Source organism: Schistocerca serialis, chromosome 8 (genome assembly GCF_023864345.2).
Source record: "Schistocerca serialis cubense isolate TAMUIC-IGC-003099 chromosome 8, iqSchSeri2.2, whole genome shotgun sequence".
NCBI lineage: Eukaryota > Metazoa > Arthropoda > Insecta > Orthoptera > Acrididae > Schistocerca > Schistocerca serialis.
This window is the reverse complement of record NC_064645.1, coordinates 208,204,325-208,227,512: the sequence shown is the minus strand read 5'-3', so window position 1 is coordinate 208,227,512 and position 23,188 is coordinate 208,204,325. Positions and strand designations below refer to the sequence as shown.

Here is a 23,188-nt window from a genome sequence, read left to right as displayed (position 1 = left end):
TTTCTATTTTTAACCTTTTTATTAAATTCTAGCTACATCTTCATGACTATAATGTTTTTATCTCTATAAATGGGCACTGAAAATAAAATGTGTACTACAATTAGAGATTGGGATAATAGTTCTTAGAGACATTTTAAATAATAATAACCTTGTTAAAAATGCTGGAGATATTGTTTACACAAGAGGAGAATAAAAATGAGAATAATTCAAACCAATTACAGAACGATCCTGCGATAATATTGTGGTACCTAAAAATTACAGATTTAATACACTGTATAAAATATGCAGGCAGAAAGCATTTTCTACTTAGAAAAAAGTAGATAATTCCTTGCGAGGAATATTTCCTAAATTTTGCTCTGCAAAACATGCTGTTAAAGCATAGTTACCTCTTCTTTTTTATTCAAATACAACAACATGTAAAGGAGCTAAACAAGCTATTAATATAGATATCGATGTAATAAGAAATAAATATACTAATCGTTGTAGTGGTAAACAAAAAAAAGAGAAAAAAAGAAAAGGTTGAAAGTGTAATAAGAAATCGTGAGTTAAAAGGGTTTTTTAAAAATCGTTAATGACCATGAGAAAAAGGGAAGAAAGAAATGCAAATCGGACTTCGTATTACAGAAAAGTTATCGGACTCTGTGATTCAGAAAAGCTATTGTTGGGGTGGTCCTTGTGGCGTTTCTGAGCAAAAGTCAAACCAATTTCCACTACAAAAATTATTTGAAAAAAGACAGAGAATAACAAATGTGACTAACAGGGGGAAATGGCGTAGATAAGAGTTCATTCTTTACCATGTTAACATGTCTTCTTTCGTACGGCGTCCAGGTCTCCAAAAATCTCCTACTTCATTTCTGCATGAAAAGTCTGCTCCGCTATCTTGCAATAAGTTTCATCGTCCAGGAATTTGTAATGTACACAAAACCGTCTTGGTATTAAGTGCAATTTATTATACATTGCTTCCCTCCTCCAAATGCCATAACTTCCACAATATGTCTACACATTAATAAGTTTTTTTTTGTCTTCATCACATCATGTCTGCATTTAGCTTCCATTCTCAAGAGACAATAAATGGATAGGAAAAAAAAAGAGTTACAATTTTAGTATTTTCTCTGCCTTCGAGCGCTCATACCGTTGCGACGGTATAATTTATATCTGAGGGAACGAGTGTAGCACGGCGAAATTCTAAGTCCTGCTACATCGTTTTATTATTCCTTACAAGTTAGAATTAGCAGATGCCAATATCGGTGCATTATTAAAAGATCTAGCACAAATGTTACGAGAACTTCATATAGAACGTTATTATTCATTAGATTTAATTGTAGCACAAGATTTTGTAGCATTTTTAACAAATAAGAAATGATCAAGCACTTAACAAATAATTTTGTTTCCTAAATTCAAGGAGAACATAGGGAAGAATGCAGTATAATTATTAACAATAATAATTCCTTAGGGAAAACTGTTTTACTTCGAATTCTAGAGTAAAAAATTACAATTAATTTATTTGCCAGTTATTGAGTCTTGGAGTTAACAAACACTTGGAAACCATATTGCAGATATTTATAATTGACCAGCGAGAAGATTAAGAGAACCATTCACCTCCACATTAGCTAAAGAAAAAGGTATTATAAGACTGGAAGCAACAATTTATTATTATATCAATCCATATTTCCAAAAAGAGATAACAGATTGTTTAGAGTTAATAACAAATAACAGGTGGCAAAAATTAACACATCACAGAACAAAAGCTGTCTTATTTATAACAATTTTTGCAATTCGTTTATTGGAGGAACAAAAATAGGAAAAAATTGACAAGCATGCAAATGAAAATTAAAACTGATAATAAAGGAGAAAAAGAAAAATTGGATCGATTTGTTATATCTGATTGGTTTTAATGGTTTATCCATCACTAGCACACATTTTACGAAGAGAGAGAGAATGTAATTTCTGTAAAACAAACATGCCTTATAAAATCTAGAGACATATTTTTCTAAATATAATAGCTTACTGCCTACAATAGCCAAAGAAAAAGAAATTTTTTTGGGGGGAAATTTATGGTAAGCTCCTATGGGAGCAAACTGCTTAGGTCATCGGTCCCCAGGCTTACATACTACTTAAACTAACTTACACTAAGGACAACACACACACCCATGCCCAAGGGAGGACTAGAACCTCCAACAAGGGGAGCAGCACAAACCATGAGAAGGCACCTTAGACTGCGTGGTTAATGATGTAGATGTCTTAGGATTTGGACTAATAAAACCAATAATACTATTCCATTTGTGTGTAGAAAAGTAATAAATAGCCACATAGCAAACTCTATCCACATACAGTTAAAGAAGTTGAATCAATTAATATGGAATATTTAGAATCCAATAAAAAACGAGAAAAAGAAATAGAAAATTCAAACATAGAAGAAAGAAAACTAGAATATTTGGATAATGCACAATCTTTAAAAGATGAATGTAAAAATACTTTGGAGGAGGAATAAAAGATAAGGGAAAAAGAATAAGAAATAAATTATTTAAAAATGACAGTGGAAAGATTTTCCTACAAGTGGAGTTTTTAAAATTTATGCTTCTATGGTAAATGTTAAAAACAAGTTTGCATATATAGGTGTATTAGGTGGTAAAAAATCGGTTCATATTGTTAAATGCTCTGATAAAAATTAATTTGTAGATATGGAAAAATAGCAATTTTCTTAGAAAAAGAAGGATATACTTGTAATTCATATAGTAGCCTTCTGTCAGAATTAGAAATTTCTTACTATCCTCTAGAAGAACCATTTTTGGAAATAGAGACAGATTTTTTCTGCTTATAATGGAAATTCTTTCTACAGAATAGCTTCCTTAAAAATACATCCAATTTTCGAGAACAAAAAGAGTTTACTGTATAAAGAAGAAGATGAGAAACAATCAAAAGTATAAAAAGGGCTCAAATACATGGAAACATAAAACTCCAAAACTGTAAACTACTAGAAGACCTAGAAGAAGGATTAAAACTAACCATTTCCAACATTACAATCGAAAATTATCGAGGCAACGATATATTTTTAATTTCGAAAATATACCAGGATGTTATTGTTCCAGTTACTGAATGGAAGAAGAATTAGAAATAAAAATATAGATCTAAATTACAAGATTAATATTAAACTTGATAAAATTAAAAATAACCAAATAAACACAAAGAAAGATTCATGTTTCTAGCTTAATTTTTATGTGCACTGTCAGTGATTGACAAATGCCTGATTCCCAATACTTTTTTGTATGTATTTGAACTGTTTCGAATTTCTCTTGAATAACTGTGTTGTTCTGCTTAAAAAACTTTGAACTTTTTGATAGTGAATTTATTATTGTAGGTTTCTCGTAGCAAAACCATGTAAAAATAAATGATACTTTTTAAATTCACCATAATGCGTTTTATTTATTCTCTTATGTTCACCTTTTATAAAAAAATATTTTATTTTATATTTATACATTCACCTTTTATAAAAAAAAATATAGGGTTTTATTTTATTTTGTTTACCATTTGTATGAAAGAAATAATTATTTTGAAAACTGGTAACTGCTACAAAAAATACTCATTTTCATTCATTTAGTTAAGTAATTTAAATGTAATTTAGTGTGTTAGACCTGAAAAGTAGATTATAGTAGACATTTTGTGTAGGTTATGGGTAACTTCTTATTTTCTATTGAACGAACGAGTGAAATGAATGAGTGAGCTAGAAAATGAAAAGTGAGGTAAAAACTGTGGAAACTATCGACTTGACGCGGATGCGACATTTTGTTGGTAGGTTTGTGGAGGTATGTGGTATTAGACGTCTACCCATAGGTCAAGTAATTCCCGTAAATAACTGGCTGCTGATTCGCATACGCGGCTATGGCTCTTGATAGTGACCCAGATGGGTTTCATAGGATTCAAATCAGATGAATTTGGTCACCAAGACATCTACGTCAGATCACTACAATGCTCCTCAAACGACAGTAGCACAGTTCTGGATCAGAGACATGGGCACTTATACTGCTGAAAAATGACATCGTCGTCGGGGAAGACATCAAGCAGGAAGGGACAAAGATGGTTCGCAGCTCTCAGCGTGTATTCGAGGCACCATACAAGCTCAGGAGAATGTCTCCCATAGCATAATACTGCGGCCATCAGGCTGTGTCTTGCATGCTGCACGTTTCAACCCACAGTTGCCTTCGATGTTGGGTTTTGTGTAGACTGCTGTCGAAATAGTACAGAAAAAATGTGATTCACCTGAAGGACCGACAAGATTCAATTGACCGACGGTCGAGTCCCGACGGTCCCGTGCCCACTGCAATCCTAATTGATGATATCATTGAGTCAACATGTGAACAAATAGGGGTGCTCCGCTGTGGAGCTCAACGTTCAACAATGTAATTGTACAATGAACGGTGTGTTCCGAATCACACTTGCATGTACCAGCATTGTGCTCATCCGGCAGAAATGCCGAAGATGAGCATCTGTCCTACTTCACAGAACCGACAAGCCTCCCAACCCCACCATTTATGAAGAGTCGTGGATGTCTATCGATTTAGCACATTGTGGTTCTTTCACTGTCCTTCTACCTCTTTCCGCATAGACTCACGACAGTTGCGTGTTAACATTCGACCAGCTTCGCCGTTTCCGATATGCTCGTTCACGGGCTCTGTGTTACAGTAATCTGGCCTTTGTCAAAGTCGCTTATCTCAATGGATTTCCCCATTTTCAGTCCATATCTTCGCTAGGGTGATCCGTCGTCAGTGTCTGCTCTGCTCACAGTGTTTGTACCACATAAGAGTACAGAAAGAATGACTCGCACCGGTAGGCTTTTCTTCTTTAACTTTATTTTATGTGAGGAGCACAAAGGACAATGCAGAGTATAAGGGTGTTCTAAAAAGTTTAGGAAGAGACATTATTCCCGATAGACTCTCTTATAAACGACCTACAGTACAGGAAATTATAAAAAAAGAGCAAATCCCACATCTTTTCGTAACGAACTACGAAAATCCTGAACATGTATTGCATGCGATAAATAACTATAGATCGGTAGGTAACTGCAGATATTTATTAACAGCATCACACTGATATTGGCGCTGCATGGTCGAATTATAAAACATCTGCTGAGGTGATTTTTTTTCCATTCATAGAGGTAAGTGCATAATAAAATGTGGTTCCCATCCTTGGTTCTATAGAAAGTAATGTGGCTGATGAATTGAGTTGATTCATCCGGCAGAGTTACATTGAATTGTAGTATTAGATTGTCTGCAAAAGAACTGTCGTTATCACTGTCGGTATAATAAATTTCCATGTTAAAACAATAGAAATGCAATGCATAGTTCTATATCCATTAAAGGTCTGGATTGTCTTTTTTTCAATTTGTGTCGAGGTGCGCTTTTGTGTCTTGCCATTACCAAATAATCCATTAAAACTGCAGTCTTCCTCAACATATGTACATCCAGCTAAAAATATAACACTTAAGTGTTCAAATTTTGTGAGTCACAACCTCAAAATACGTCGTCATTACAACATGAACAACATATAAGATATCATTACATCCCAGCAGACAAAACTGTAAAACGACCTTAGGACTAAAGCTTTAATAGATAGTAGTCTAAGCCTGCTCGACACACATCGCCCCCTTTATGTAATAGGAAGGTATAATTCGTTCTGTATCTCTCCCAGAAATACAGTTAAGACCACTAGAGACGAATAGTTGGTCTCTTCATTCTCAAATTCACTATCACTAGAATTTTCCATATTATTTACACAAGCAAAAATACTTCTGGGTAGGTATTACGTCCCATTCACCCAGAGATAGCCCATAGTAGAACTGTTAGCATCACTGGTTGGTAGTTTTTGTAATGTATTTACAGGTTAAATAGTTAAAACTATTGATATTCAGAGAATAGTTTATAATCGATTATCAACCCCGATTATCTGGACTGAATGTACATCCACAGAAGTCAACAGTATTTAATTCTCCAGAACATACGTACATGTTTAGATTGCATGTCAGTCTGCAATAGTAATGATAAAGCTATGTAAGCATCTTAGCTTAGTGACATGATCACAGTGAGCAAACACAGCAAATTCTTTTCTTATTAACGATGATCATTCACACTAGTAGCAAAAACCTTTGGTAAAGATCATGATAACACCACCAATCATTTGATCTTCTTATCATACTTTCTAAATGTGATTGGAACTACAATCCAGTTACACTATTTTATATGTGCTGCATCATGTAAACCCCACAACCAAACTGTGGGACATGAACCAGTAGTGGCAAGTAACATAGATAGTGTAACTCTACACACGAAAAACGCATACTTAGTGGGATATATTTATTGAAGTATCAGACCCAAATCTATAAAAATGCGAGATACCAGTCCCAAACCTGACAACTAAATGGTAGAATGTGATAATGGGACCCTAGCAGGCAGCGTCTTTTTAATGTATGGACGAGTTTTATATCGTGTCAATAAAATAATACAAACAATCTAGTCTGAGATCCTTAGTCCAGTGGTTGATGCACCCTCTTAATTAGTAGCAAACACCCGAAAATAATTTATTTTATATGGGAAGAAATCAACAACATGAGGCTGTATAATCCATTTTCACATTAAATAAACAAAATTAAAGAAAACATTTTGTTTTAAAACCCATGGGTCAAACACATTTCAGTGGATTATCCATATCAGTAGCAAAAAGATATAGGTAAAGACTCTAGCTGACAGCACTTTTGGTCATACTCTCTATGTCTGGGTTTGATTACAATATTTTTTTTTTTTGTAATGCTTTGTGGTTGTACTTTAGAACCTGGGGCAGGGTGGATGTGATTCTTTTTTCTTAAGCATGGTCTTACTCAAAATGTCTCCTAATGGAGGAAAATCATTTTTAATAACATCCAGAGCACTTTATAGCAATGGTGTAACAAATTATTTAAATAATAATAACGATAGTGCATGACTGTAAAATGTTAAAGAAAGAATGGTTACAGGAGCTTGCAGGCTGGCAGATACAGCGATTGGGCTACCCCCAGTGATTCAGCTGTGAAAGAGATCTAACCTACCAGTACATTGTGATGAGATGTGAAATAGTATCTGTACTAACTGCATCTTTGAGTTCCTATCTCACCAACATGCATTTACTGTCCTCCAAATCACTCAGCTTTCTATGTGCGGAAAGCAGTAGAATTCCCACATCTTAAACTTCCAAAGAGAACACTCAGAAAATGGTCAAATGTCTCATAAATGAGTTGAAAATTTAGACAAACGACAAACAATAGCATTAGGTGTTAATCTAAAGCATGGTATACATGTAGAACACAGATCCCATTTTATCCTCTATCAGGAAACATGCTTTGATTTCGTCTGCAGTACTGTCAATATGTGATCCACGTGTATTACTTTATGATTCTGGAATCATACCACTTTACACTGGACCCAAAAATTTTTGCGATTCCAAATAATGACTTCCATCTTGCATGTATCGAGAGAGAATATCACAGCATTCAGGACAAAATATCATTACCGAACCTCATGCACATAGAACTAATGGAAGTATGAGAATATTGTCTTGCCACCATGTCTCTCCTTCTAGAATGCGCCATTTGTGCACTATTAAAACACATATCCTCTCTTGTATCTACTTATTACGATAAGGAGCAGCATCCCCATCTCTAACGATTACTCTACTTATGTATGTCAGTGGGCTCTCTCAAATTCCAGCTCAGATTGTTCCTATGCCTACATTACCAATGTGGGTTGCTATTTTTTTTACCAGACAACTGTGATACAGTGTCCCAACCTAGCCAGGGTACTACAAACTATATTTCTCCCTCAAGATTTCAGTGCTAAAACACACTAAGACACATACATGAGTTGCTGAGGGGTTAGAGTGTTGAATTATTCTGTTGAACACACACGGGTGAGGGGTGCAGTAGCAACAGTGGAGGCTGAAAACAGTATTTCCAGACCTACCGTAAGTGGGTAGATTTCAGGATGTTATCCCAGATGGTAGGTTGTTGGATCCAACCCAAATGTTGTCCCAGAATTACTGTGTGAATGGATGCGGTTCAGGAATTTGCGCAGGTGGAACCACCACAAACAATTTTCCCAAATGTAGCACATGGTGCATTATTTCAAATGTGAATACACCTTTCAGATGATAGTCTGAACCCACCTGACTGCCAATGATACCTGCACACCTCCTCCATTGTCGCCGCTCACTGCTCCCACTACCACCACTGACATTAGTGGGAGAGGGATTGGGGGTAGGGGGAGGATCCATGCAAGAGACCACTACACAAAATAATGTAACAGCTTTGTGTGTGTGTGTGTGTGTGTGTGTGTGTGTGTGTGTGTGTGTGTGTGTGTGTGTGTGCATGTGTGTGCATGTGCATGCGTGTCTTTGCACTGTTAAATCACATGTGGTGTCATACTCTATTATATCTACTTATTACAGTAGTAACCTGCATTCCTTCTCTACCAATTAGCAAAAAAATGTGGAAAAATAATAAATACCCAAACATTCAGTAAAATCCACATACAAAACAGTCATACAGGATATCTGTATTCGTACATAGCAAGCAGCCGAAATTTTTTGTGACATAAGCTCTAGAACAAAGTGCCTGAAGATATCTTGGATACTTTTATAGAAAGCTACAAGAAAGAAAGAACTGCTAAAATTTTACCTCTTTCCAAAACTGCTTCAGATCCGAAGCTGAGAGAGAACGCAGACCACTTGCAAAAAGACATGGAGGAGGGAGGAAGGAGGAAGACGCATGACATCACATACAGACTTAAAAACAGAAGCCGCTATACAGATGGATTAATCGGGAAAGAGGGAAGGTTGGTCGCTATCGTAACGAGTAGTTATAAGACAGAGTATGATATCACATGCGCTTTATTAGTGGAAAGACAGCATATTCTAGAGAGAGAGAGAGAGAGGATGAAAAGACAATACAGGGTGTTTATATAAATGAATATCGGGGTTTTAACGCTTTATAATATTTATTATATTAAACTTATAGTTATAAATGATATGTCAAATGAAATTGCGAAGCAAGCCCTGTCATTGGATTCCTTGCGGCCTATCCAGCACTTGGGTACAGTGAAGTTCAACCAGTCGCGCGCTACGCTATTATTTAACATTGTAAGGTTCTTGGTAAAACTGTTTCAGTTGCTCTTTCATTTGACATATCATTTACAACTGTTAGTTTAATATAATAAATATTTTAAAGCGTTAAAACCCCGATATTCATTTATAAACACCCTGTTTTATTATACTCCCACTAGTACTGATGGTATAAGGCAATAGTAATGTTATTTTATCCTGAATGCTATTAAAAATATTTGATTGCAATTTGAAGTGATATAATTCCAGAACTACAGAGGAATATACATGGATTCCATATGGATGTTACTACAGATGAAATGAAGAGAAGTTTTCTGATAAAAGATAAACAGGTTCTGGGCCTAACATGGATCACATACATTTTGTCTTCATGATTTTGATTCGTATCTAATACTATTACTTGTCGCTTTTCTGAAGTCTGGAAACCATTATCAAACATTTAAACATTTTAATTGTTCTCTCTGACAGTATCAGTTGTGGTATTTTTACTGCTTCTGATTCATATAAAACTGAATGTTTTGAATGTATTTCGGCGAGATAGGTGCAGTCGATACCGTTTCATACCGCAGCGCAACTCTGTTGTAGGTTACATCTCCCTCACAGCTAAATCGCCCAGGGTTCTCTTGCTAGCTCTATCTTCCAGCCTGTGAGCTACTGTCGCCATCTCCTGTTCAACGTTCTTCAATCATACACTGTTATTATTTCTTGAATAAGCAGTTACATATTTGCTATAATGTGGGTCCAGGAGCCACTGAAAATGACTTTTCTTCATTAGTATGCATACCACAAAAATCGCATCCATTCTACTTCAGGCCCTGTAGGGCACTGACATCGCATTCTAGAGAAACAGCGTATTTCTTGCCAGATTTAGTGCTTCATCTTGAGTCTTTAACGTCATGTTTTTGCTGTCGATAAGGATAATCAAGTACGCTATGTTTGAGTTCAAATGCAAAATAGTATCTTTAATTTTAATTATTTATTGTTCCAGTCGATTTCAAAACCTCATGCTGTTGGTGTGTGCTTGTATAAAGTACAGTATTTTGAGACGTTTACTTTACTGCAGAGGTGCATAACCTCTGTGCTGATGACTTACGTCTACATTGTGCATGTTATTTTATCAAAATATACATCTTAGTTCTACTTAAAATTATGTCATAGTCAATCGTACATTATGTCAGCCCTCCATGCAATTGAATGAATTGTCGTGTTCTACCATATGGTTGTTAAGTTCGGGACTGGCACCTGGTATTTTTATAGACATTGGATCTGATGACATTAATAAATGTACACTGCTAATTATGCACTTCTGGTGAGCAGTACAGCACTACACATGCTCCTTGTCCCTGCTGGCCCCCACGTCTTGCCCCACAGGCATGGGCTATACACGTCACAGTACATACAAAACAGTGTAATTGGATTGTAGTTCCAAATAAATTTATCCTCTGCATGTCTATATTTTAATCATTTAACCTGCTATTCGTTTACATTAGCTACCAACCAACGATGCTGATAGTTCTCTTGTGGACTATTTATGTGTGGACGACTGCCTACTTGCGTAAGCAAATTAGTATGGGATGCAATACCTCCCAGAATGTTTTTTGCTAGTCTGAAGAATATGAGAAATTATACTGAGAGTAAATCTGAGAATCTAAAGAAGCACTGCACTCTATCTGTAGAGGATTGGACTGTCTAGCTGACGGAGGTAGAAAACAAATTATACCTTCCTGATACATAAGGGAGGTAATCCGTTATTAATAGAATAGGTCTTCGTCTATCAAAGTCTTCGTGTATAAGTCCTTAGTTCGTTCTGCGGTTTTGTCTGCTGGGATGTCATGCTATTTTATATGTTGCTGATCATGTGATTGAAATGTCTTTTGTGGTTATGACTCCTAAAATTATAATACAAGTGCTGTATTTTTATCTGGATATGTACATGATGCGGAAGACTGTAGTTTCATTCGTTAGTGGCAGGATACAATGCCATATCTCGACACACTACTTTAAAAAAAATCGGCACCCGTAACATTTTATAAGATTATGCACTGCATCTCCATACTTGTAATACACCAAGAGTCTTACTGACTGCTGTTTGCAGGCGATCTAATGCTGGAAATCAATGTTGCTTTGCTGGATTACTGGACTCCATTCACCAGCCACGTTACTTCTTATAGCTCGGAGAGTGGGAGCCACGTTTTATCAAGCACTCACACCTATAGCTGGCAGAAACATCACCTTGCCAGATGTGTTTCAGTTCCACCAATGGTTCAAATGGCTCTGAGCACTATGGGATTTAACTTCTGAGGTCATCAGTCCCCTAGAACTTAGAACTACTTAAACCTAACTAACCTAAGGACACCACACACACCCATGCCCGAGGCAGGATTCGAACCTGCGACCGTAGCGGTCGCGCGGTTCCAGACTGTAGCGCCTAGAACAGCTCGGCCACTCTGGCCGGCGTTTCAGTTCCACCACCCAGTACCAATGTCAGTATGGTGTTGTTAATAAATATCTGCAATTACTCATCAATCTATAATTATTTTCGCATGCAATACATGTTCAGGGCTTTCGTGCTCTGTTACGAAAATATACAGGATTTGCTAATCAGCTTGGGACACTTACTAGCTTGCATTAATACATGTGGGCTATAATTATCGCGTGAACTGAGATATAGCTCTTTCATAACAGATTATTTTAGAGGCAGGCCAGTGTTTACATACGCCTGTTCCTTAACATATGTCAGACATACGCTTGCACAAACAGAATCATTGTGTTTATTAACGCTTGTCTTAACTGCAGGTCACTTATTATATAATAACAAAATCATATCGTCTCTTCCTGAACTTTTTAGAACACACACATGCTCTGTATGGTACCCAATGCTCCTCAAAAGAAATAGGGCTAGACACGAAACGTCTGCCTGTAGGTGTTAGGCTATGTCTTATCTTACGTGATATATATGTTGCCAATTTGAGTTTACGTAATACTAATGTGTTGACAGAACTAGCTGTTAAAAGGTCCAGCATTACGATATTTTTGTTGGAGAAATCTTGTACATAGGAAGTTGTTTGTCACAGCACTTACGCGAATAAAATAAAGATTAACTGTTGCAAGATGTGGCTATTAACTTTATAAAACACAGGGGCTGTACATAAATATTTTTTCGGTCACTGTTTTTTTTCTTCTTATTACGAAGAAGTCTGTGGACCATCCTTATGATACGTTAAAAGTAATTTACCATTTGATACATAACAAAAACACATGTTTAATGGCCACATAAGGATTGTAAATACAACGCAAGTTACTGCACATTTTTCTTATAACTTTTGACCTTAATATAGCAGATTTAATAAATTCTCTCTGTGCAAGTTAACTACACTACCCTTAGTAATATGTCATTACTGGAATTATTCTCGATATTTAGAAAAATGTATTTTAACAAATACTTTTGAAAGGTTTTACGGCTTATAGTGCTGAAGGCATTTGTAGTGATTGAGAAGAAACGGCTATGACTCTAATGTTATAGGGTATGTGAAGGCACTTTTTTTTCATCAGTCGTTGCGTATGCGTTGATCGAAAATTGAATCCCATGAGTGGTACTTCTTTGTGTAGTCTGCTGATCGAGAGATGGTGCATGGCTACAGAGCGTTTATGATAGGTGATGCTTACTGCCTGTCTACTTAAGCACCGGCTTTCTGCGACCGATTACAGACTCGTGCCACGCACGGATCCACCTGAACCTCGTATCTTTGCGTAACTGCAGAGTGACCTGACAGTTCTCGGCGCCATGATTTCTCGCAGGGGGAAGGCAGTTCTTGTCCAATACTGATAATGGCACACACATGTCGGTGATTCGCCTAATTTGTCAGTTTGCGTAGAAAGATTTCTCGTGCCTACCATCAGCTAACGCACTCATGCTGAAGCGATGGTGCCCCTTCTCCAAGGTTAGCTGTTTCATTTACGTGGGGAGTGCCTCGGTGACGATACCTTTGAGCTATCTGGTGCCTTATAGTGCTGGAGGCATTTGTAGCGATTGAGAAGAAATGGCTATGACTCTAATGTTATCAGGTATGTGCAAGCCATATTTTTTCCAGCAGTCATTGCATAAGCGTTGTTCAAAAGTTGAATCCCATGGGTGGTACGTCTTTGGGTAATTTGCTTATCGCGAGATGTTCTCTGTAGATGTCTCTCAGGTCACATTTTATCATGTAGCGAGAGAGATGTTGTGACCTAAGTGATTCGGCGACTTCGTTTGTAGGAATAGTTTATTTCTGCTACACTGTGGCCATTGCTCAGACTTATTTGTGTGTGGCAGACACATGTATATATACTCCATATCTATTTACGAGTCTTGTAGTAATGTCACTAAGCAATAATATTTCAGAGGTTATTTGTGTAAATATCGTGTGGCAGGTTAGTAGTAATACACTGACTTCCGACTATTAAAGCATATCCAAATATGCGATGTCACTCATTATTAACGCAAAGGAAAGCTTTTAGAATCAATAATTTTCTATGTAAATACAACAGTTGGGCTAGCTGACTAGCGTGTGTCCGTCGATTTTTATGGTCACACGGAATTACGTCAATAGCAGTAGCTGTACTCGGATTTCCTGCATTTAATACACCGGTCTTACAGTAACGTTGCGAATATTAATAATCATATTGCAGATTTACTTGTGTAGATATCGTAATTATAATTACATACCTTAATTCGACCTGGGAGTGCAGTCTGGTTGAAAAAATGGTCGCTCATGCATAAGTGCTAGTTTTGAAAAGGTGATGGTTAGGGTAGGGGCGTTCATTTCTTATTGGTTCAGAAGAAAGGGCGGATGGGAGGGTAGTGCTTAGTGTTTATCTGCAACACAATCCACATATTTGGTCCGACTTGTTGTTATCTGTTTGCCGTTGGTGGAATGGCCCTACCTCAGGTTCGTACTTTCATAATAGTGACTCTTCTGACAGAAACCTGGTCGGAAGCGATTAAGTATACATTGTGCAAAATTTCTCGGTCACTACTGAGTTGTCGAGCAGTGTGGTCACGACAGTATTCCAAGTTTGCGGTCGCGGCTCTGTACCACACTTCAGAAGGGAGGCTACCCTGTAGGCGACGTACTTTTCCCCGCAGACACTGCTCTCCCGCTCTATCTCTCTGTCCCTCTCCAGGCGCGCATTTTTGTAGCGCAGTACTAATTCTTTTACCTATAGTAAGTTTGATTAAATGCACCAGGATTTTACTCTGACATTGTTTCAACCAGTAAGAGAATAAGATCGTTTTCACACACCCTAGTATTGTAGGGATATGTGAGCTGTGGTGTTTCTACTAGGTGTTCCACTAGGCTAACCGCATCGAGGCGATAGAGGCACACAATTTACCTAGATGTGAAGATAGACTAGCGTTTTGGAAAACGTCTAATAACTCCCAAGAAACAAATTTAAAAGCAATTTCATACTCTCTAGGTGCGTACTTTGTAGCGTTGTGCTAATTCGTATACACACAGTATGTCTGGTTCGAAGCACCCGGATTTTGCTGACGCCATTGTTTCCGGCACCCCTCTCGATTTAACATATAATCTATAATGCCACACACTCTAATAATGTAGGAGTGGTTTAGCAAGTGTTTATCTGTCGCAGCATTCTACTTGTTATAATATTATGTCCGTAGTTTACCATTTCTCTGTTGCAAAGTAACTGGTGTTGTGAGTGATGCTGGTATGCGATCTCAGGTTGTGCTCTTTGGTCTCCTTCCTGTGCAAATGTAAGCCCATCTGGGTGTGGTTTTAGCGCTGACACAGTCCCTTAAATCTTCGTGGGTCATTTAAAAGCAATTTCATACTCTCTAGGTGCGTACTTTGTAGCGTTGTGCTAATTCGTATACAGACAGTACGTCTGGTTCGAAGCACCCGGATTTTGCTGACGCCATTGTTTCCGGCACCCCTCTCGATTTAACATATAATCTATAATGCCACACACTCTAATAATGTAGGAGTGGTTTAGCAAGTGTTTATCTGTCGCAGCATTCTACTTGTTATAATATTATGTCCGTAGTTTACCATTTCTCTGTTGCAAAGTAACTGGTGTTGTGAGTGATGCTGGTATGCGATCTCAGGTTGTGCTCTTTGGTCTCCTTCCTGTGCAAATGTAAGCCCATCTGGGTGTGGTTTTAGCGCTGACACAGTCCCTTAAATCTTCGTGGGTCATCGAAGTGGGTTGACATCGTGCGCTGATTTGCCGAAAATTAGGTTAGTATCGGTTATATTTGATCTTTAAGAAATTTTCAACTTCAGACATACTTGATAATGCAGCGAGAATGTCATTGTTCTGAGCAGCTTGGAAACAAAACTCTACAATAGCCAATGAGACACCATCTTACAGGTCGACAGGGCATCAGTATTGTTGCAAGAACTTCTATATGAAAGATTTATGCACTTTTGCTTTGTTCGCTGGGATGAGGACAAGTTTAAGGCATTTGCGACACACTCATTATGTCATACTTATCCTAAATCCACCACAGTTTAAACATGCATCAGATTTGCGGAAACATTAAACAAATCGTACCGTGTGACAACCCGTCCCAGTACCACTTTTGGAATGACTTTTTAGGTGAACACGATGTGCGTACTGCCAACTTAGTACCTGTTAAACAAGACCAATATGTGAGCACATATTGGCTTCTTATATCGGCAACACTATTACATCGGCTAGCAAAAGAACATACCACAGCAACAACAAGTACTACTACTACTACTACTGTTACAAAATGCATTTCGTATTACATGAGATACACATCAAAATCCAACGATAAAGGTGGACATTAATTCTTATTTTATGTAAGTACTGTACTACTTACACCATACGAGTATGTCGGGACATACCTAAAGTTTCTTGGTGACTGTTTTTCTGCCCTGTATACAGTCTGCATATAGTATACGGATTGGCAGTAAAATGCAGCGTGGAAACACAGCTATGATAATGGCAGGTGTTTGAGGACACACAGATGCAACATGACATGCCATAATGGTAGATGAGCAAACAACAGTAATATGGTAGCTCAGTAATGTTCTTTGATGCAGAGCCAAAGTGAGACATGCGCCAGGTGTCAGGAGCAGATAAACTTACCACTTGTGGAACGAAACGTATATAGTATGCATACAACATGTTGTTTGCCTTTCGGATATGCTAAAATCAACGATTAGGTTCTGCCAAGCTACAGCAGATGCTGCCCAAGGTACATCTAGGAGTACTCCTCCACATCCATAAGAATTGTTGTCTCTACCATACACAGGGTCTGCTATAAGCAGTTCATAGAGAACATATTGTTTACGTTTACATAGTATTGTAGTATCTAAATTATTGGAGTCGGATCTTTTAATGGCCAGATACAGAGCATGGCACTATCTGCCAGTGAGTCTTACACGATCCTGGTAAGCTATTTGCAGAATATTGAAAAGTACTATTTAAAACCTTCTAATAATGTCCTATGTCAAGTAGGGTAATGGCAGATTCACAACCAGGTCATCAGCGGCCGAGTTGGTGTTAACTGTGAAGCTTACCAGTCAGGGGACAAGCTGTGTCTAGAGCATGTACACTACATTAATTACAATTGTTTGTCGAAGTGAAAGCTCGACAGGTGTTTGTCGCTCCAGATCTACAGCAGGGAGCTAACTACGTGGGCGAAGAGAGCGAGACCTGCCACCTAAGGGTATGTGTATGTTTGTGGAGCAAAGTAGCTTCACAGCTACAGGGACGAACTCTGGGGGTGGGTGTGTAGCGAGTGCTACCAGACAGGGTAATTGCTGAATGCAGTACATATGCAGTGCCTAATATGTATTTGGTTAGTAACATGCTTTCTCAGCCTCAGTACCATCAACGGTTTTTTTGTCGCGGACCAGCAGCAGGATCAACCCGAGGTGTTGGCGAGCACATCCAGCTGGGAAAGACAACAGATTGTTTACATTTGTACAGCAGAGTGGTAGCTTATGTCCAGTAACGTTGTTTTTGCCCCAGAGCCCCACCAGAAAGTGCCTCATGGATATGCAAATAGCAAGTTGTACCAGCTGGGACTGTTTGTAGTGCACATATAAAATATTTAATACATTGTTTACCCTTATGTAGTAGAGTGGTAGTCAATTTACAGTAGTATCTATTGTTTGTAACCATAGGGCGTCAGCAGGAGGTGCCAAAGAGTGGGAGATAAGTGTGTTCTTAAAGCTGGAGGAGACGCAGTTTGTAGTATGTATAAAAAACATCATCAAAGAAACAAGTGTTTTTGCCCCAAAACCCTTGAAGAATTTGTCTCAAGTGTGCCTGAGTAACAAATCGTAACCACTCTGGGGAGATGCTGTATGTAGTGTATGTAGAGGGCTATTCGTTTATTTAGGTCCGATGGGTCGCGAAATTGAAACCACAGTCCAAATCCGATGAAGCTTTGCACAGATGTTTTGGGCAGTGTCTCTAGTATGATTGTCGATCGAACCATGTCGCTCTTTTAAGGTCTGAGAGCGCAGCTGGAACGTAAAGATGCCTAGAAAATAGTGTCTCTCGCCAAGTATGAGTGCCTGCTGAGAGATTTCCTGTGGTTTAGTGCAGCCCATGTACCGTGTCAAGTATTTCCTTCTTCGTGTCAGTTCTGGGCTGCACGAAGCTCCTGCAGATTTATCGATGGGAAGTGTTTGATCATTTACCAAAGAGCCCAGATGTGGCTCCCTCTGGGTTCCATCGCTGATCACATCAAGCGCTGGCTATGAAGACAACAATTTCGTACAGACAACGAGATGCAGACCAGATGCAGGCGGCTGCATTCTGTGACGAGGGTATTGGAAAGTCTGTAAAACGATGTGACATATGTCGAAGTGGAAGCAGCGACTTTTGTGTACGACTTTGTACGCAACGATAAGTAGAGGTGGGCTACGGAATTGTGCAGTAACTGTCGCAGTAAAAAATCTGAAAAAGAGCAGAAATTACTAGCGACACAACAAACAGAAGATTTACACTATTGGCCATTAAAATTTCTACACCAAGAAGAAATGCAGATGATAAACGGGTATTCATTGGACAAATATATTATACTAGAACTGACATGTGATTACATTTTCACGCAGTTTGGGTGCATAGATCCTGAGAAATCAGTACCCAGAACAACCACCTCTGCCCGTAATAACGGCCTTGATACGCCTGGGCATTGAGTCAAACAGAGCTTGGATGGCGTGTGCAGGTACACCTGCCCATGCAGCTTCAACACGATACCACAGTTCATCAAGAGTAGTGACTGGCGTATTGTGACGAGCCAGTTGCTCGGCCACCATTGACCACACGTTTTCAGTTGGTGAGAGATCTGGAGAATGTGCTGGCCAGGGCAGCAGTCGAACATTTTCTGTATCCAGAAAGGCCCGTACAGGACCTGCAACATGCGGTCGTGTATTATCATGCTGAAATGTAGGGTCTCGCAGGGATCGAATGAAGGGTAGAGCCACGGGTCGTAGCACATCTGAAATGTAACGTCCACTGTTAAAAGTGCCATCAATGCGAAAAAGAGGTGGCCGAGATGTGTATTCAGTGGCATCCCATACCATCACGCCGGGTGATACGCCAGTATGGCGATGACGAATACACGCTTCCAATGTGCTTTCACCGCGATGTCGCCAAACACTGATGCGACCATCATGATGCTGTAAACAGAACCTGGATTCATCCGAAAAAATGACGTTTTGCCATTCGTGCACCCAGGTTAGTCGTTGAGTACACCATCGCAGGCGCTCTGTGATGCAGCATCAAGGATAACCGCAGCCATGGTCTCCGAGCTGATATTCCATTCTGTTGAAAACGTCGTCGAACTATTCGTGCAGATGGTTGTTGTTTTGCAAACGTCACCATCCGTTGACTCAGGGATCGAGACGTGGCTGCACGATCCGTTACAGCCATGCGGATAAGATGCCTTTCATCTCGACTGCTAGTGACACAAGGTCGTTGAGATCCAGCACGGCATTCCGTATTACCCTCCTGCACCCACTGATTCCATATTCTGCTAACAGTCATTGGATCTTGACCAACGCGAGCAGCGATGTCGTGATACGATAAACCGCAATCGCAGTAGGCTACAATCCGACCTTTATCAAAGTCGGAAACGTGATGGCACGCATTTCTCCTCCTTACACGAGCCATCACAACAACGTTTCACCAGGCAACGCCGGTCAACTGCTGTTTCTGTATGAGAAATCGGTTGGAAATTTTCCTCATGTCAACACATTGTAGGTGTCACTACCGGCGCCAACCTCGTGTGAATGCTCTGAAAAGCTAATCATGTGTATATCAGAGCATCTTCTTCCTGGCGGTTAAATTTCGCGTCTGTAGCAGGTCATATTCGTGGTGTAGCAATTTTAGTGGCCAGTAGTGTACTTATATTTCTCCAAGTGTATGATGACTCATCACACATTATGCCTCAAGAAACATAGTCCAGCTACTTCAGTGTCTGCAAGGATAAAACTCAGACAAAGTTACTGTAGCGTAGTGGCTCCAAGCGCAAGTCGACTGGGATGCCACCGTCGGCCGTCCTATATTGCAGGGGCAGAGGGTGCTCATAGTCCAGAGCCGCTGTAGGGGTGGCTCAGCGGGTGTGCTCCATTGGTTCAACTGGATGCTGCACGGCGCCGTTGGTTTTGGGCAGAAATTTTCAATTCCTTTGTGATACTCCCGTACAGCAGTATCGATACGTGACACCACAGCGACTATGCACAAAATTATCTGAAATGTGTAGCTATCCACTGCAATTAAAATATTTTGATTTTTCACTTTGTTTTATATTTCGAGACCGATCGGACCTTAATAAACGAGTAGCCCTCGTACAATGCCTTGTTTACATTTGTGTAGTGGAGTGGTGTGTGAGCGCCAGTAACGGCAGGTGTTTGGTGCCCCAGAGCCGCAGCAGGACGCGCCCCAGGTGTGGGCGAGCAGCGAGTCCTACCAGCCCGGGGAGACGCTCAGCGCCAACTGCAGCTCGGCGCCGGCCCGGCCCGCCCCCAGCCTCGAGTGGCTCGTCAACGGCCTCACGGTGGGTACCTGCTACCCCTACCTATCTTCTTTCTGCACCCGTGCCACCTTACTTCAAAGTTTTGTGCAAAATCTGGTTACAGAATTTTTCCCAAGTCGATGAAATTCCTCTGCGTACATGACCACATTGTCGATGTGTAAAATCTCTCCGACGCCGTGGCCGCTGTTGCAAATGACCTTCGTCTGGGTCGTTTTTCAAACTGCTGAATGGGAAAAGTTTTGTTTCTTATGTACTGGTGAAAGAGGCAGTTGGCGTAATCTGATAGGGTATTGAGGTTGAGGAGGAGAGTTTTTAGACATCATTTATTGCTGTTTACACTTTTTTTCGCTGGTGAAAAAGCCGATTTTTCGAAGCATCAACAGAATAAATGATGTTCTTGGCTCATCCAAGCTACATGCTTTTGCAGTTTATGAAGTAGGATGCGTCGAGTAGTGAATCTAGGGGAGACAGGGCGACTGATGAGGACACGAACATCTGAACATGGGAGCTACGAGGGTGAGTCAAATGAAAACATCAAATTTCTAATGACAAATCGAAATTTCGCACCGTTATACTGTAAGTTGGTAAGCGTGCTTCAAACAGCGTGCAGAATGGCCTGCAGGTGGCAGCATAGTGCAGATGCACACATACCGTCGCAGTATCAGTATAAAGATGGCAGCCCCACTTGTGACTTGCACCAGGAAAGACCAGCTTTCTGTTATTCGGTTTTTGCGTAGTGAAGGTGTGAAACCTATTGAAATTCATCGACGAATAAAGGTTCAGTACGGTGATGCATGTTTGTCACAGAAGCAAGTCTACGAATGGAGTAGAAAGGTCGCAAATGGTGTGACTTCAGTGGAAGATGCTCCTCGTCCAGGTCAGGCACAACGGGTTGTGACTCCACAGAACATTGAAGCAGTTGAATCCATAGTGAAGGAAAACCATCGAATGACACTGAATGACATTGCAGCATGTTTACAGATTAGTCATGGGTCAGCACATCACATTGTGCATGATGTGCTCCAGTTTTACGAAGTGTCTGCAAGATGGGTGCCACGGCAGCTCACTCCTGAAATGAGAGAACGACGTGTTGATGCTTGTGAAGAACTACTTCGGTGCTTTGAACGAATAAGGTGAAGGTTTCCTTGCAAAAATCGTTACTGGGGACGAAACCTGGGTTCACTTCCACCGACTGAAAACGAAGAGAACGAGCAACCCAGACCTTGGCCCAAGTTATTTCCATATGTTTGGACCCCTCAAAGATACAATGGGAGGAAAGAAGTTCCGTTCTGATGAAGAGGTACGCCACGCGGTGCATGACTGGTTGTGCAGACTACTAAAAGAATTTTTTCCTAAAGGAATTTAAGCACTTTGTAAGCACTGGAGGAATTGCACTGGGCGTGGGGGAGATTATGTTGAAAAGTGATACAGCTTTGTACCACTTCTGCACAATAAATAATATTTAAACAAATATTTAAGGTTTTCATTTGACTCACCCTCGTATATCCGACTAAGACAACACATCATGTTAGTGTTGGCAGAACACCAGGACGAGTGTGACAAACAGATAGAATTCCGAGAAGCCTGCGTACTGGAAAAACAGCAAAAACAGCATCTTACCATCAAGAGGAAGGAAAAGAAATGAGATTATCATGTGGCGTTGATGGCAGGGCGGCCCCATCGGGGGTTTGAGACGGGGGGGGGGGGGGGGGGGGAAGATCGGCCACCGGGTTGCAAGTCTTATTCAGGTGATTTCACAGTGGGCGGCCTGCGTGTCGTTGATGATAAGGACAACACAGCACCCAGTCCACTAGCGGAGAAAATCTCCAACCCGACCGGGAATCGAACCCAGGCCCGGTGTTACCACTCAGCTCAGCAGGCAGACACAGGAGGAAGATTAGAGAGACGATAGATACGGCCGAAAGTGCACCCATTGTGTAGGGGTAGTGTCTTTGATTAGTAATCTAAACATCAGCGGTCTGTTTCGAAACCCGCCACCGCTTAAATTTTGGTTAATAATCAACATTTGCGGCCAAAGACTTAAGGCATAAGAAGGCATCCTCATTCTGTCAACGGCCTTGTCAAAGAGGGCGGAGGAGCAGACAGAGGTTCTGGACACTCTCTTGTCCTAAGGGTGGCAAACTGCCCCACAAGACGGAAGAATGAACAATTATCAACTGCATGAGGATGTAGAAGGCAGTGGAAACCACTGCATTAAAGACACATAACCATGTGCATCCACAGGACATGTGACTGAATTGAAAAATTGTCATGAAGATCTCTCCAGTGGCAAAAGACTCCAGAGCAGTCCCCTATTCGGATCTCTGGGAGGGGGCTGCCAAGGGGTGACTATGAGAAAGAAGATTCAATAATCAGTGTAAGGATAACGTTCTACGATTGGAATGTCAGAAGCTTGAATGTGGTATGGAAGCTGAAAATCCGATAAAGGAGATGCAAAGGCCCACTCTAGATATAGTAGAGGTGAGTGAAGTGAAATGGAAAGAAGAAAAGAATTTCTGCTCTGATGAGTATAGAGTAACAACATCAGCAGCGGAAAATGGTATAACGGGAGTAGGGTTAGTTATGAATAGGAAAGTAGGGCAGAGAGTGTGTTATTGAGAACAGTTCAGTGATAGGGTTGTTCTTATCAGAATCGACAGCAAACCGACACCGAAAAGGATAATTCAAGTATGTATGCCGGCGTCGCAAGTTAAAGATGAAGAGATAGAGAGATTACATGAGGATACTGAAAGGGTAAGACAGAACGTAAAGGGAGATAAAAATCTAATAGTCGTGAAGGACTGGAATACAGATCTAGGCGAAAGCCTAGAAGAAAAGGTTACAGGTAAATATGGACTTCGAACAAGAAACGAGAAAGGAGAAAGATTAATTGAATTCTGTAATAAATTTCAGATAGTAATAGCGAATACTCTGTTCAAGAATCACAAGAGGACGAGGTATACTTGGAAAAGGCCGGGTGATACGGTAAGATTTCAGTTTGATTTCATCATGGTCACACAAATA

The 23,188-nt window shown here is 39.9% G+C and overlaps 1 protein-coding gene across 1 annotated transcript in view; it reads left to right on the top strand.

Moving 5' to 3' along the window:
* Window positions 1-23,188, top strand: part of LOC126416924 (uncharacterized) — a 703,183-nt gene that overhangs the window by 575,672 nt on the left and 104,323 nt on the right. The window contains exon 4 of the mRNA XM_050084807.1: window positions 20,052-20,185. Within this exon, the coding sequence (XP_049940764.1) occupies window positions 20,052-20,185 (134 nt within the window). The remainder of the gene's footprint in view (window positions 1-20,051; window positions 20,186-23,188) is intronic.